Here is a 13,493-nt window from a genome sequence, read left to right on the forward strand (position 1 = left end):
GACCGGTTAAAATATTTTATATAAACGATTTAAAGTCGTCTCTCATAAACAATTATACGCGAAAGAAACTCTGCTGTATACTTTTAAAATTAGAGAAACATTAGTTCCACCCAATATATATAAGACGCGTTATATTAGTAGTGGAAATGTAGAAATTGAAAAAATGTCTAAAGAAATTGGCCAAAAACACGCAACATACCTAGGCCCTAAATTATACAATAAGTTAAATCGAACTATAAAAGAATGTGAAACTTTATCTTTATTTAAAACTAAAATTATAGCTTGGTTAATTGGCACTGATATATATAAATTGTATGATATGCTATATACGTAAAAATTATATATGTTTTGTTTTGTAACCCTCGCCACGCTCAAGCAATCTTTGCTTCTGTGGCATCTTTGGGTGATGTATTAATTACTAAAAAATTTCTTGTATTTAAAATAAGGCATCAATTAATTAATTATATTAATAATAATATAATATATTATAGTTTAATATAATATAATATAATAATATAATAGAATATAAACACGAACTCCAGAGAGGTCCCTCGCGACTGCGCAAGATTAGAAAGAGGAAAAGAAACGTTTTCAAGAGAGGAGCAAAATTTGATCCCGAATGCGCCACCGTTGGGTCGGAATAGGTCAATTGGTGACTGAGATATTAGGTTATGAAAAATCACAATTTGGTAGTAAGTAGGCTGATCCTTTTCATAATTAATTTAAATAGAAACCTTTATAAATTGTAATGTTTGTATAGTTGCTAAAAACGAACGTTTCTTAAACTTTCATTATATTGGTAATTAATTTTGAGAGAAAACAAAATTTTCGAAAGTGTTACAAAATTTGGAAAGTAAATTCAACGAAGTCCACAAAAATGTCTAATTTATGGCAACTGAAATCCCCGAAGCTTTTTTTTGCATTTGCACTTCGTTTAAAGGACCCCGCACAGCGCCTATGGAAAAATGTCCTTCTGCCAATTTTGCTGAAATTTGGGTATATTGTACTTCTGACCATGGTGAACAAAAGTCTTGCTCGGCACAACTTCCAAAAATCAAAATCTTGGCCGCTAGGGCCCGGCAACGATCGGCGATTGGCAGTTGTAACATGTTTAAAATCATATTTCTTCTCTGACGTATTCCCACTATACCCAGCTTTTTATAAGTTTTTGACAGGTTAATAAACGTCACCGTTTACATCGGTTTCCCACTACATCCAACTTTTGTATTTTTTTAATCAGTCTGATATAGAACAGCACTAACATCGTAATCCCACTACACCCAATTTTAGTATTTTTTTAATCAGGCTGATATAGATCAGCACTGACATCGTATTACAACTATACCCAACATTTTGATCAGTTCAGCAATACAGGTTGCGGATCCTTTTAAGTGGCGATTCCCTTTCATTGGAAAATATGCATAAATAGTAAAATGCCATTGTTCGCGGCAGCCTCTATCATTTTTCTTTTTTAGAGTACTATTTAAACGAATTTGAAAGGAATCTGTTCCATTGCGCCGAATCCCATTCGACCGAAAAACCCGCACTTCTCCAGGTTTAGGATTCGGTTTTATCCGTTTCAGCATCTGTCAGAAGAGCATGCAGTGTTTGCTAAAATAACCTTACCTAACCTAACCTCACCTCACCTCACCTATCCTAACCTAACAGACTTAAAAATATATTAAAACGCTTCCATAAAAAAACAAAAGGAGTAGAAAGAAAAACAATTTTTTTTGCGGTCGCTCAATTGTGAATATTGCGTCGGTCGATTAGAAAAATACAAAACCCGCCTTTGGGCTAATTTCATCAAAAACATTGGCGGAATTCGGTCGAATGGGATTCGGCGCAATGGGAAGATACCTTTGAGAGTACCACAGAAAAAATTTCATTTAGAAACTAAGCCCTCTCACAGATTTCGCTGCTTAGAGTGTGAGACGCTCGCGTGTGACCCTTTATAAGGACCGGGATTGATGCGCGATGTTTCCGAATGATTTGTAATATTTGTGCTTCTGTCTGGTTTGTTTTCATGAAGACGATCTGACTTTTTCTGTTCGCAGTTATAGCATGGAAATAAAAGTAAAAGTGGGATTATAGAGTTACAAAAATACCACTACGTCGCATTAGATAATTTTTGGTTCGTATATAGCGATTAATTGAACTAGATTAAATCTTCAAAAACTAGAGGTGATACACGTAAACTACCAGTAGATTATATTTTGACCCCATTAAAGGGAATATTACGTACCAGGCTATCTTAACGGATAACCCTAAGAATTTCTTACAAAATCCAAGAGGTTTGTGTGCTTACAGCGCCATACAAATCTAACGTCAAAGCGCGGCGGTGACGAAAATTGGAACCCTAATGGAGCGACAAAAAAAGATATTCAATCACTACGATCAAGTTTCCGGGTGCCTTTAACCTAATTTGTTTACAAGAGAACTCGTAGTGTTTTATTACGAAGGATTTGAGCGTCGTTATTGCGCGAATCAGAGAAGTAAGGGCCTTGGACGTCTAAAATATATCCGTCAGGAGCAACGATTAACACTGGTTTTAATAAATGGCGAACCTTGTGAACGGAGTAGGACAGCCGTAAAACCCTGAAATTTCTGAATTTTTTATGTGGCTGTATGTTCCATCAATGTACGCAATGGCTCGTGGAATTTCCAGTTGTGCAATTCATTTGCAAATGGGGTTATATGCCTCTGTAAATCAGATTATCTGTTAAAAATCTTTGTAATAAGGATTTATGGACATTGGAAACGGCGAGATTCGCATTTTGTCGACTTCAATATTGGAAAACAAACTTCAAAAATTCGTCGGACAGTCCTTGTCGCATCTTGCAGAGAAATGACAGAAGATGTTTTCTTTTGTAACGTGTCGCTGCTTATCACCTTCTAGTACGGGATCGCACATTTCAAACTGATCTTTGGTTAAAGAAAAAATTGAAAGAAATTCCTCATCGGAAAAAGAATGTTCATCGTCGTAAGGCGACTCAGCACGACCAAGGGCGGCGCCACGTAATTTATTTTGAACACATAGGGTCGGTTAACAATGCGCAAACCATGACACAAATCTTGTAAAATATTTCCATTGTCATCGAGATGAATTTAATTGACAACATTTAGTGTTTTCGGGAATATATATATTTCTTGCAATATAAACTTGAATTCTGCTATCAACGGACAGTCTGTGTATATTATGTCGTGCATTACATATAAAACAGGTAACGAGTGAAGTTAGAGTTAAAACATTAAGTCTCAAACACGATGGATCTTCCTCAATTAATCTTATTTCATTTCGTATCGACATATTACAATTAAGGCAAAGACACGTTCGCTCGTTAACTTCAGCCACTGGTAAGCCTGCTATTTAACGCCTTGTAGTTGCGATTTCACGTTTGTAAGCGTTATCCTCCCCATCAGAGTGGTTAGCACTTTCGCCTCGCAGCAAGAGGAGCCGGGTTCGATCCCAGCTTGTGGCACTGGGTGAAAACTCGGAACAACTCCTTCTGCGTTGAGTTTGCAAGTTCTCTCCCCACTGGTTTAAGGGGTTTTCCCCCGAGTTCTTCGGTTTCCCCTTCCTTAAAAACTTGTTGAGGTTAACGGTAATAGTTAGTGTAGGGAGCTGTTGGCTCGATCGCGTGGCATGAAAGGCTTGCCACCACCCTCCTACGCATTGTAACCCGGCCACCTGAATTAAAGGCTTCAAAAGTCGCTTGACGACTTAGGCCTAAGGTGGTGCCTTGGGTATTGGCCTAGCTGATTGTTGATTGTTGATTGTCTGTAAGTTAATCACTCCTTGACAAATATTACAAGCACGTCGGTTTCTATTGGCATAGTTTCAGGTAAACAGATTCACCAACAAGTAATCAAGTCCGTAATCAAATCAAGAATCAAGTCCGTAATCACGTGCACAATCAAGTCTAGTCCGTATTGGTGGTCGAAAACCGAAAAATCAGTAAAGTAAGTCCGTAAAGAAGTTTGTAAGTTCCTAAATCAGAATATTAAGGTCGTAAATCAGGCAATTTTATTCGTTACAGATCAATGATGTTGTGAAAATGAATTTTTGAGTAAATTCAACGTGATTGGAAGAGCGTCGGAACGTGGCAATTATTACGTGTAAAACTGGTTAAAAAAACCAAATATTTTTTGGAAAGTTCACTATAGGCCTACTGGCTTTAGTCTAATAAAGCATTGAAAGTGTACAAATATATATTTTTTAAATATTTTTTATATTTATTTATAGAGCGTAATGCGTGTGCCGATTTACAATTATTAGTATTTAGTAATATCGTTCCCTAGGGTTTACAAACACACCTCGGCTCTATGTAAACGAACGCAAGCGAGACGGTTGGTAACTTAGGTTAGCAAGCCGCACAGTTTTATTTGCACTTTAAAAAAAACGATAAAAAGCAAGTTATATGGTAGACACTAATTTCACATCGTATTCCCACTACACCGAACTTTTATAACTTTTCTGCAATTTAAAATTCGGTTTTGCGGATTGTTGTAACGGGTTCCGCAGCCTGTATTGCAGTGATTTGTGATAATTTGGGTATAGTGGGAATACGAAGTAGGCACCAAAGGTACCCGGAGACGAGGAGGAAAAATAATCGCACAGATAAATTCAAAAAAAGTCAATCGTAGGTTTCGGATCCCATTAAAAGGGTCGACCTGTTTGTGGGTTACGAATAGCAGGCAGACTTGAACCAGATTTATTCTAGTCCCATGAGGCAAATGTGAACCATAACCACTCACCTCTAGTACCAAAACCGACAGAATGGTAAATTATCGTTAGGCTACTATAAGTTTCAGCGAGAAAAACAGATCGTATACAAAAAAACAGACGTGAGCGCCAATCTGAATAATTACTCGGAATACATCGCGCATAAATACCCGTCCTTATGAAACGTCATACGCTCGCGTCTCTCGGTTTGCCGTTCATTTCATATCCGAATTATTTGCCATATCTCGTTTTAGTTTCATATTTAAAAAGGCACGTAGATATACTTCGTGTACCCAAAGAAATACGACGTCATCATTTCCTCACCACCTAGTTGAATGCATTTATAACATCATGTATATGGCAGCTAGTGCTTTCGCGAAAATCACTATGCATTGCAGTGCGTGCTCCAGGCGAGGTTAAGGCGGACGTGAACAATGGTACTTTTATATGAATAAATATTTTAACCAATGGAAGGGAAACCACAACTTAAAAACAAAAAGAAACTTCCAAAGTTGAGTATAGAGGGAACAAGGACGATTAATGAAAGGATGTGAATTCCTGTATGCCGGCCTTAAATCTTTTTCATTCTAGGCGCGTAAAAAGCGCGAGAGAGAAGGAAGGAGAAAAAACAGGGGGTTTTGGCCGACCACGGTAAATCTCGTTTCACCGCGAAACGAGATGTCCCGTGGTACACCAAAAAACACCCTCGTGGTTTGTCCTTCCACCCATGGACTAATTAATTTATACACAGGGACGGCTCGCAAATATGCCTCTCCGTTAGAAACTCGCAGCCGAGTCATGTTAAATGTTGACCCTCTCCCCCCCCCTCGACCAAAGCAAGCCAAGTGAAAACGTCACAGAGCGGAAATAGATTGCTGCTGCTGCCTTCTATCTGCATCTCAATGTTTTTTAACGGCTTCGTTTATTTGTAACTTGTAATATTTTGAAAGACTAATAATTTCAGTTGCACGTTTTTTTTAAAAGTTAATTATGAGAAAAAGTTGTGCGTTTATCCTACTTGCAAAAGTGATTCGCGATATTAGTGTAAAGACCATATGAAAGACGTATTCTTTATACCTTTCCCTAAGCCTAAAAAAAGTTTCGTCAAGTGTGAAAAATGGATTACCTGGTTAAATAGGAATGATTATACTTTAAGTAGAGTAAATGACAACACTTTCTTATGTTCGAAAAATTTTGTGGGTGGTAAAGGGCCATCTGATCAATTTCCAGATCCAATACAATGCTAATTAAGGTTTCTGATAGTAAAACCACAGTCCATGGTAAAATAAGGCAATGAATCTAAGCCTTGATGAAAATAAATAATTTACCATTATCAGAATCACTTTCCTCATATTTACTCATTTTTTCTGTGGGGAAACCGAGAATACAGTTTCAGTCTTTTAGAAGTGCAGGCCGAAAAATTCAAGGCAAAAAATTAAATTAAACTTTTTTAAAATGCATTTATATCTCGAGTTTCACGACAAAGCTTACGCGTGAAACACACGTGTTATTTTTGAAGCAGACGACCGAGCTTCTCACTCACCGGAAATTCGTTCCCTTTTGACTCGGTTGCCGTTAGTTCGCACAAACGCCACTCGAGGGTACATTTAGCAATCGCTAGCCACTAAATTTCCTATGCGAACCGTCCCTGTGTTAACATTAATTAGTCCATGTTCCACCTCTTTGGTGGTTTTTACGCGCCTAGGCGACAAGCCTTTCGCCTCCTTTCACTAATCCTTTTTTATCAGAGCGACAAAATCTTACAACAGTTGGGTGTAATGAGAATACGATGTAAGGGTATTACAGGTGGAGTGGCTCCCCCTATCTCCCGCACCGGCCCTTTGCTTCCCTTATCTCCTCCTTTGAGTTCCTCGCGCCCGTCCCGACATTTAAACTTTTTTAACGGGTTAGTGTGAAATTCGTAGAAGGGGAGTTAGTGTGAAAGAAAGGGACTTCGTAGAAGGGGAGGTTTTGTTGGGATTTTTAAGTAGTTCAGGACTTTTTGCTACACGTGTTACATTTTTGCTACGCGTGTTGCGTTTTGCTACAGCTTTTACCTTTCTTAGGTACAAATCAGATCTAATTTATTAAAACTAAGACCCCGGGTGAAGCCGGGTATTAAAGCTAGTAACCAATGAAAAATAGTCCAAAAAACGTTCATTTTTAGCAGTTATACAAACATTTACAATTATATAAGTTTATCCCTAAATTAATTGGGAAAAGGGTTAGGTCACCTACTACCATTTTGCTTTTTTCATGACCTATTATCTCAATGACCAATTGAGCTATTCCGACCAAACTAATTTCATTTAGGGTTTTCGAGTATGCTCTACAACTTGTTCATTGAATGTTTTCATCTAGCGCCTAGCGTTAAAAAATGATTTACAAAATCGTGAAAAAAGTCCCGATCTTCCCCGATAGTGTACGCCATTAAAAATTTTCATTTCTTGGTATTATAGTTCTTGAGCCAAATGCCTGGGTTGGTCAAATTTAAACACCTTTGATAACCTGCCTTTTGGTTTCAAGTATCAATCGTTTTTCTCAATTACCCACATTTAAGTACGGTGTATTAACATTATTTATAATTTTTCAACGTTACAGGTAAGATCACTTAATGTTCTTCGTTATCATTAGTATTTTTAATTACTACCCTTATTCCTTCTACCATTATCCTGCATTGAAAATATTAATGAACTTTTGGTCCCGGTGGATATTTTAACTGTCAACTATGTTCATAGACATTTATTAAGGTTGACCATTGATTGATCAGCTAATTGATCGAGCCAATTTCTCTAAAATCAGTTATTGTTAATTTAATTTTCTGGACGGACGGGTTGAACTGAACGGCGCGAAGGGTCAGTAAACAGAGCGACTAGAATCCAATTGATACAATGCGACCCGCATAAACGTCTGGCAAAAAAGGGTTATAACAGCTGTTCCTTCTTACGCGGATTAATCCTACGCGGTTTGACGTAAACAATAAAACGCGAAACAATAGAATAGAAGTATTGAAAAAACGTTAATCGTTTAAAAATTTATTTCGATTTGCGAGGCGAAAAACCATACACGTGTTTCAACACGATCGACTACCTAACCCACATTTATCAGGAACACGGCCTTCGTGTTGCAAAAACAAATCAGGTGATCGAGTGAAATAGGCGCAATGCTACTAGCTAGTATAGTTGTACTCCTTTTAATAAAAATTGTTATGACCTCGGAAACGAATTCCGAAGAAATTAAGAAAATGGTTTTACGGTCTCCAGAAAATCAGGTAAGTTCTTTGACTGCATACTTAGTGTTAATTAAGGACCTCATAAAGTCAGAATATTTGATGCGTAGATTTAAAGGTTTCGTTTATCTGGGACATACGCGTAGTGCAAGGGTATATCGACCGCAGAGCTGAACCTTAATGATCTGACGTTCTGATTGTGTGATTTTCTTGTCAATTTTATAAATTAGACATCGTTTTTAAACAGCCGTCTTTAGAATGTTGTTGAATAAGCCCCGGTATAGACGCGAAACTTGTCGTCGTCAGTTAAAAGCTGGTTTTTAGCAAATTTTATTGCGTAAAAGTTGTTTTGATTATTTTCATTGTTTTGATATGCAAGCAGTCGGAAAATATTAACTGAACAGTAAAAGTGTCAATTTAAAATTTAAAAATTAGTGTAAAACAACCCTTCACCGCAATAGGCGAAAGAATTTAGCACGTGTTTTCATTTTCACCATCTTATAATTCTTTTTTTTTTATAAATTATGAAAGCTCAATATGTCTCTACTTCAATTCTTCAAAAAGAATAATAGCAATTTTATTTAAAAAAAAATCCGATTCCATGTAAAAAAAATATGAAATATATCAAATTTAATTATATTAAAAATTGGGCAGATCCAAAGACTACGAAGCGTATTATTTGATCCAATATCCATGTAAAAAATTCAACTGTATTCTGATTTGATAACATTTATTTTATCCAAACTGGAACGGCCTTGACTTCCGGGAGACCCAAAGTTGAACCTTGGACCGAGTAAACTTTAACTTAGGTAAATCTTAAATATTTTCGTCAGTGTTACGATGGTCTCGGATGCTTCGATCACGAAGAGGAATTTTACGACATTGTTCATCGACCAGTCAGTCTGTTGCCGGTTGACCGGGAGATCATCAACACGACGTTCCTGCTCTTCACCCGCTCCAACCGTGAGCAACCGAAATACTTAAAAGCCGACGACCCAGACACCATAGCGAACTCTTTCTTCGACCCGAGACTAAACACTAAATGGATTATCCACGGTTTTCTAACAGATACACTTGACGAATGGATGACGGTATTTGTTTTCTTTTCTATTTATAGGCAGCACGAATCCTAAATAATAGAAATCTTTGGTTGTTTGAGCTCAAAAACTTAATATAATATTCTTGTTTTTAATATTCAACTTTTAATTGAAAACTTACTGAAACTTAAATATTTTAATGAAAATTATTAGATAGAATTTAGCATATTTAGAAAATGGAGGAGCAACGCAAACCATGGCCGAAAACGAGTGGCTTCAACGGTGCTCAATAAATTTCTAATAAGAGTCTAAAAAATGAAATTGAAGAGCTGTTTTCGTTGGCCTACTTAATTCAAAACTCTATCGTAGTTTCTCGCAAACAAAACGGGCAAATTTAAGCTTTTTGAAATGTTTAAATGTATTTAGTTGATAATTAACACAAAATAGTTAATTTTATAAATATATTATTTTTTCAAACCAAAAAAAGTCGTGCATATCATAAAATTACGGAAGTACTTGCGTTTTCTCTTTAGGCCGAAGCTATTCCGGCCGAAAATTCCGGCCGCATTAGCCCCAGACTATTCAACTAAAATGCGGCTAAAACGGCCGAAACTTTCGGCCGGAATAGCTGACGGATTGTTGGAGGCTATTCCGGCCGAAATTTTCCCAACCGAAAGTTTCGGCCGGAATAGTCGTCCATCAGCAACCAGCAAATTCGGCCGACATTTTCCCGTAGTAAAAGTTTCGGCCGATTTATCCAGCCCAGTGAGGGCCGTCTAATCTGGCCGAAACTTTCCTTTTATAAAAAAAATACTAAACCTTAACTTTAATGGTAAATCGTGTGTTATTGAGAAAAAGAAGCAAACTTATCGAACCATTAATACTAACCATTTAACTGACTTTTTGCAAATTATTATTTTTCGTTTTCACCTTGGAGAATGGAGACACGAGGCGATAAATTCCCAACGAACTTAATCTCGAATAATATTACTCTTCCGGTAATCCGGGACTGACGAATAAAAGTTTTCGTTTGGATTACACTACACTCGTTTTGGAATCGTTATGTTTCTGATAATGAGTTTGCAAGTTCTCTCCCCACTGGTTTAAGGGGTTTCCCTCGAGTTCTTCGGTTTCCCCTTCCTTAAAAACTTGTCTAGGTTAACGGTAATAGTTAGTGTAGGGAGCTGTTGGCTCGATCTCGTGGCATGCAGAGCTTACCACCACCCTCCTACGCATTGTAACCCGGCCACCTGAATTAAGGGCTTCAAAAGTTGCATGATGACTTAGGCCGAAGGTGGTGCCTTGGGTATTAGCCTAGCTGATTATTATTATTATTCTTACTGAATATGAAATAAATTAATTGTTTTCTAGTTGAATAAACATAAATATAGTGAGGGCTAAAAGTCGCACTGAACATTGTTTTTAAAGGGAGTACGTAGTTCCATGTTTATGGTGGAACAACGAATTTTGCATGTCTACCACCAGGTTTAACAATGCTAGGAGTGCTTGGCGCTAGTTACCCAAAAACGAGTTTAAGCAGACGATTTTTGTATTTACTAGGTACTCCCTTTAATGATAGTCTGTCGTAGAGCGATTGCGTAATCGGAAGTTTTGGATCAGGTACGTTTTTGCGTACTATCCGTTAGCAAAATAGCTGCCGGTTTCAGATCGTTATCAATACGAGCAAAAACACGTTTATTAGTACAGGAAAGTTAGCTCAAAATTTAGGTGAACCCGCAACAAATTAAAACAAATCTGAAAGTTTCCTACTTTATAGATTTTGGGGCGCTCTTTCACGTGGTGTTGTCTCCGGTGTTCTCCCATTGGTGGAATTTCCGCCATCTTGGAAAATGGTGGCCAAAATGCAGTGAAAATTTAATATCTTCCGTATGGCTTATCCAATTTACATGAATATGTCGCATCTTTTATGTTCTTAGGTATTTAGTCATATTATGCACCGGAAGTGCGTAATTTGAGCCGGAAGCTAACACCAATTTCACAAATTTGGTAATTATCGACGTTATAAGCATAATATAACGTTATAAGCATGTTTTGGTAGAATTTTTATTCTTGAAACACTGACATAGTTTCCTCCATTTTATATAATGGCGGGAAAAATAAATGTTACATCAACTTTGGTTTTATTAATTTAAGAAATAATTTTGGAACAATTTACTTTCATATTGTCTAGTAAAAATTCTGGAAAACGTTATAAAATAAAACCTACATATCAAGCACAAACTATTTTTTAATAGATATTATGAAAAATATCTATTCATCGGCATCCTCGTCTAAAAGTTCCGTATCGAAATCTCTACGTTCATTGGTACAAGATATTCCCTTGCATCGCCTACAAATTGAGGAACAGATTAGACCAATCTTTCGGCATTCACATTTCAAATAGCAGACGTCTTTGCATTTACAAGATATCATCTGAAGAATCTTGGCCGGTGCTGGTTCAAGAGTGTTTATGATGGGACGAAGTTCACTACCCACCTGTTTCCAACCCCAATCTGTTGCGTTGAGGCCGTTACCTAGCCAAGTTTGAACTTATTGAAATACACGCACGGTATGAGTGTTGTTTCGCAGCTGCGCTATTTGGTGGTAGTGATGCTAGCTCAAAATTTGAAATAATAGAAGACCCAGCGGTTGCTTTTGTAAAGGCGTGGAACCGTTGTCCGTCCAATGTATCCGTTTCATTTGCTCCATAAAGTCTCAACAAAAACATTTCACCGACTCTATAGATACTTCGTCATGGGTTGAGCTAGGCAAGCAAAATATTTTTACGGCTTGTCGAAGTTCTTCGTTCTTCTTTAAAATATTAAACGCCTTTTTCTTTCCTTGTCGATAAAGTGCTGATGTTGTGTCGCAGCCAGTCATAGCGTGAAGGAACGGTAAAATCTTAGTCATATCAACTAATGTCTCTCGAACGTCTTTTATTTTAATAATTTTATCGGATTTATTTTCGTGTTTAAATATTACTTTTAAACCTGGGACGCGAAAGCGCAATTAGCAAAACCAGTAAGTCAGTGTCTTCTCCGACCAGCGCTATATTTTAGTGAATTTCTTCAAGCGCTAATTCAACTGTAGTGTTAACAATAAGGGTATCGGCATCTATTTCGCTTGCTTTATTGTGAATCCGTGTTCCTGGAACTTGATTAACCCGTTCTCAATAAAAGACTGCTTGTTTCGAGGATTTTTCACGGATGTTTCTTGAGATGTCGACACTTGAATATATATATATATATTTTCATGTCAGTAGCCATAATTTTAGAATATCTCCTACGTTGCTCCTCACCTTTTGTCGTTAGTGTTTCGTTGTATCCACCAAAAACTATTGTGGCATTAGCACCATAATGTGTTTTAACAAATTCTAAATACAGGGAAAGAACTTCACCGTAAGTGAATGGATGAGGCCACAATACTCGTTGAAGTAGAAACCCACCATCTACGACTAAATGATTGAAATCTAAGTTCGATTGGTTTGATGAACTATTTTCTTCTAGTATGTTGGCTAGAGTAGCTTTGTTGGTTTTCCTAAACGAAATTTCGTCAAAGAGTGCCGGGGCGATTGGTGACAGCTCAAATTGAAGATATGTCTCTAAATTTGCTCCACGTTGTAAGGCACTGGCAATTCTACCAACAAGTTGCTGTGGGTTTACAATTACCTCGTCTTCTTCAAATCGAACGGAATTTTTCATCGCTGCTAATGGTTTTACTTGGTCTTTTTTCTTAGCTTCACTTCAAAAAACGTCCTTCCTACCATGCGCTTTATGGATTCACTATCTACTTCTAAGGCTGAATCACTATTTATTGTAGTATCTGCGATTAAACCACGAAGCAAGAGACACCAGGGAAGACTCTATCTTAAATGGCGAGTGGTCTCTTAACCATCCATAAAGTTTTGAAGAGTCTTTGACGTCACGTGCTTGTCTAGAGTCTCTAACTTCGACGTGTTGTTCAGATGTAGCTGCAGTGACGTCACAATAATCTTCTAGGGCCTTACTTATAAGGGCACATACTGGAGTTGTTAACACCAATCTAGCAATTGTACTTTCAGTTAAACCCCGTCCTTATGTTAGCCCACCCAGCACCTTCATAGATCGCGTCAGAACTTGTTCGATAGTCATGTCAGACCAGATTCCGGACCAATATTTATTTGAGCGTCTAACGGTAAAATACCCATTTTTAGTGAAATTGTTAAACTCTTCCAACGACATTGAGTTTTCGAGCTCAGAAATTTGCTGTAGGTATAGGTGAGCTGATTTGGCGTAAGCTAAATGTTCCGAAGCGTGTAAATTAGGCAACATTTTTTGAACACAGTATAAGTGTCCAATGTCCACTCCGCTCGGCTCTAACAAACAATACCCATAATTTAGCTGTTCAACTTGTCTTGCTTATGTTTTCTTTCAGAGTCTCAAAAATTGAAGATATTTTTCGTACTTCATAACACTCCTGCATCTCCTCAGTAGTTATTACATTAAACATTTACTCCGTGTGT

At 37.4% G+C, this 13,493-nt stretch overlaps 1 protein-coding gene across 1 annotated transcript in view; it reads left to right on the top strand.

Annotated features, from left to right (window-relative positions):
- Window positions 1-8,992: 8,992 nt before the first annotated feature.
- LOC149933581 (pancreatic triacylglycerol lipase-like) overlaps window positions 8,993-13,493 on the top strand; it is a 37,220-nt gene continuing 32,719 nt past the window's right edge. Inside the window, exon 1 of the mRNA XM_090156369.1 lies at window positions 8,993-9,046. Coding sequence (XP_090012495.1) covers window positions 9,041-9,046 — 6 coding nt within the window. The 5' untranslated portion in view covers window positions 8,993-9,040. The remainder of the gene's footprint in view (window positions 9,047-13,493) is intronic.

This window comes from Leiobunum rupestre, chromosome 8 (assembly GCF_980474605.1).
Source record: "Leiobunum rupestre chromosome 8, qqLeiRupe1.1.hap1, whole genome shotgun sequence".
NCBI lineage: Eukaryota > Metazoa > Arthropoda > Arachnida > Opiliones > Sclerosomatidae > Leiobunum > Leiobunum rupestre.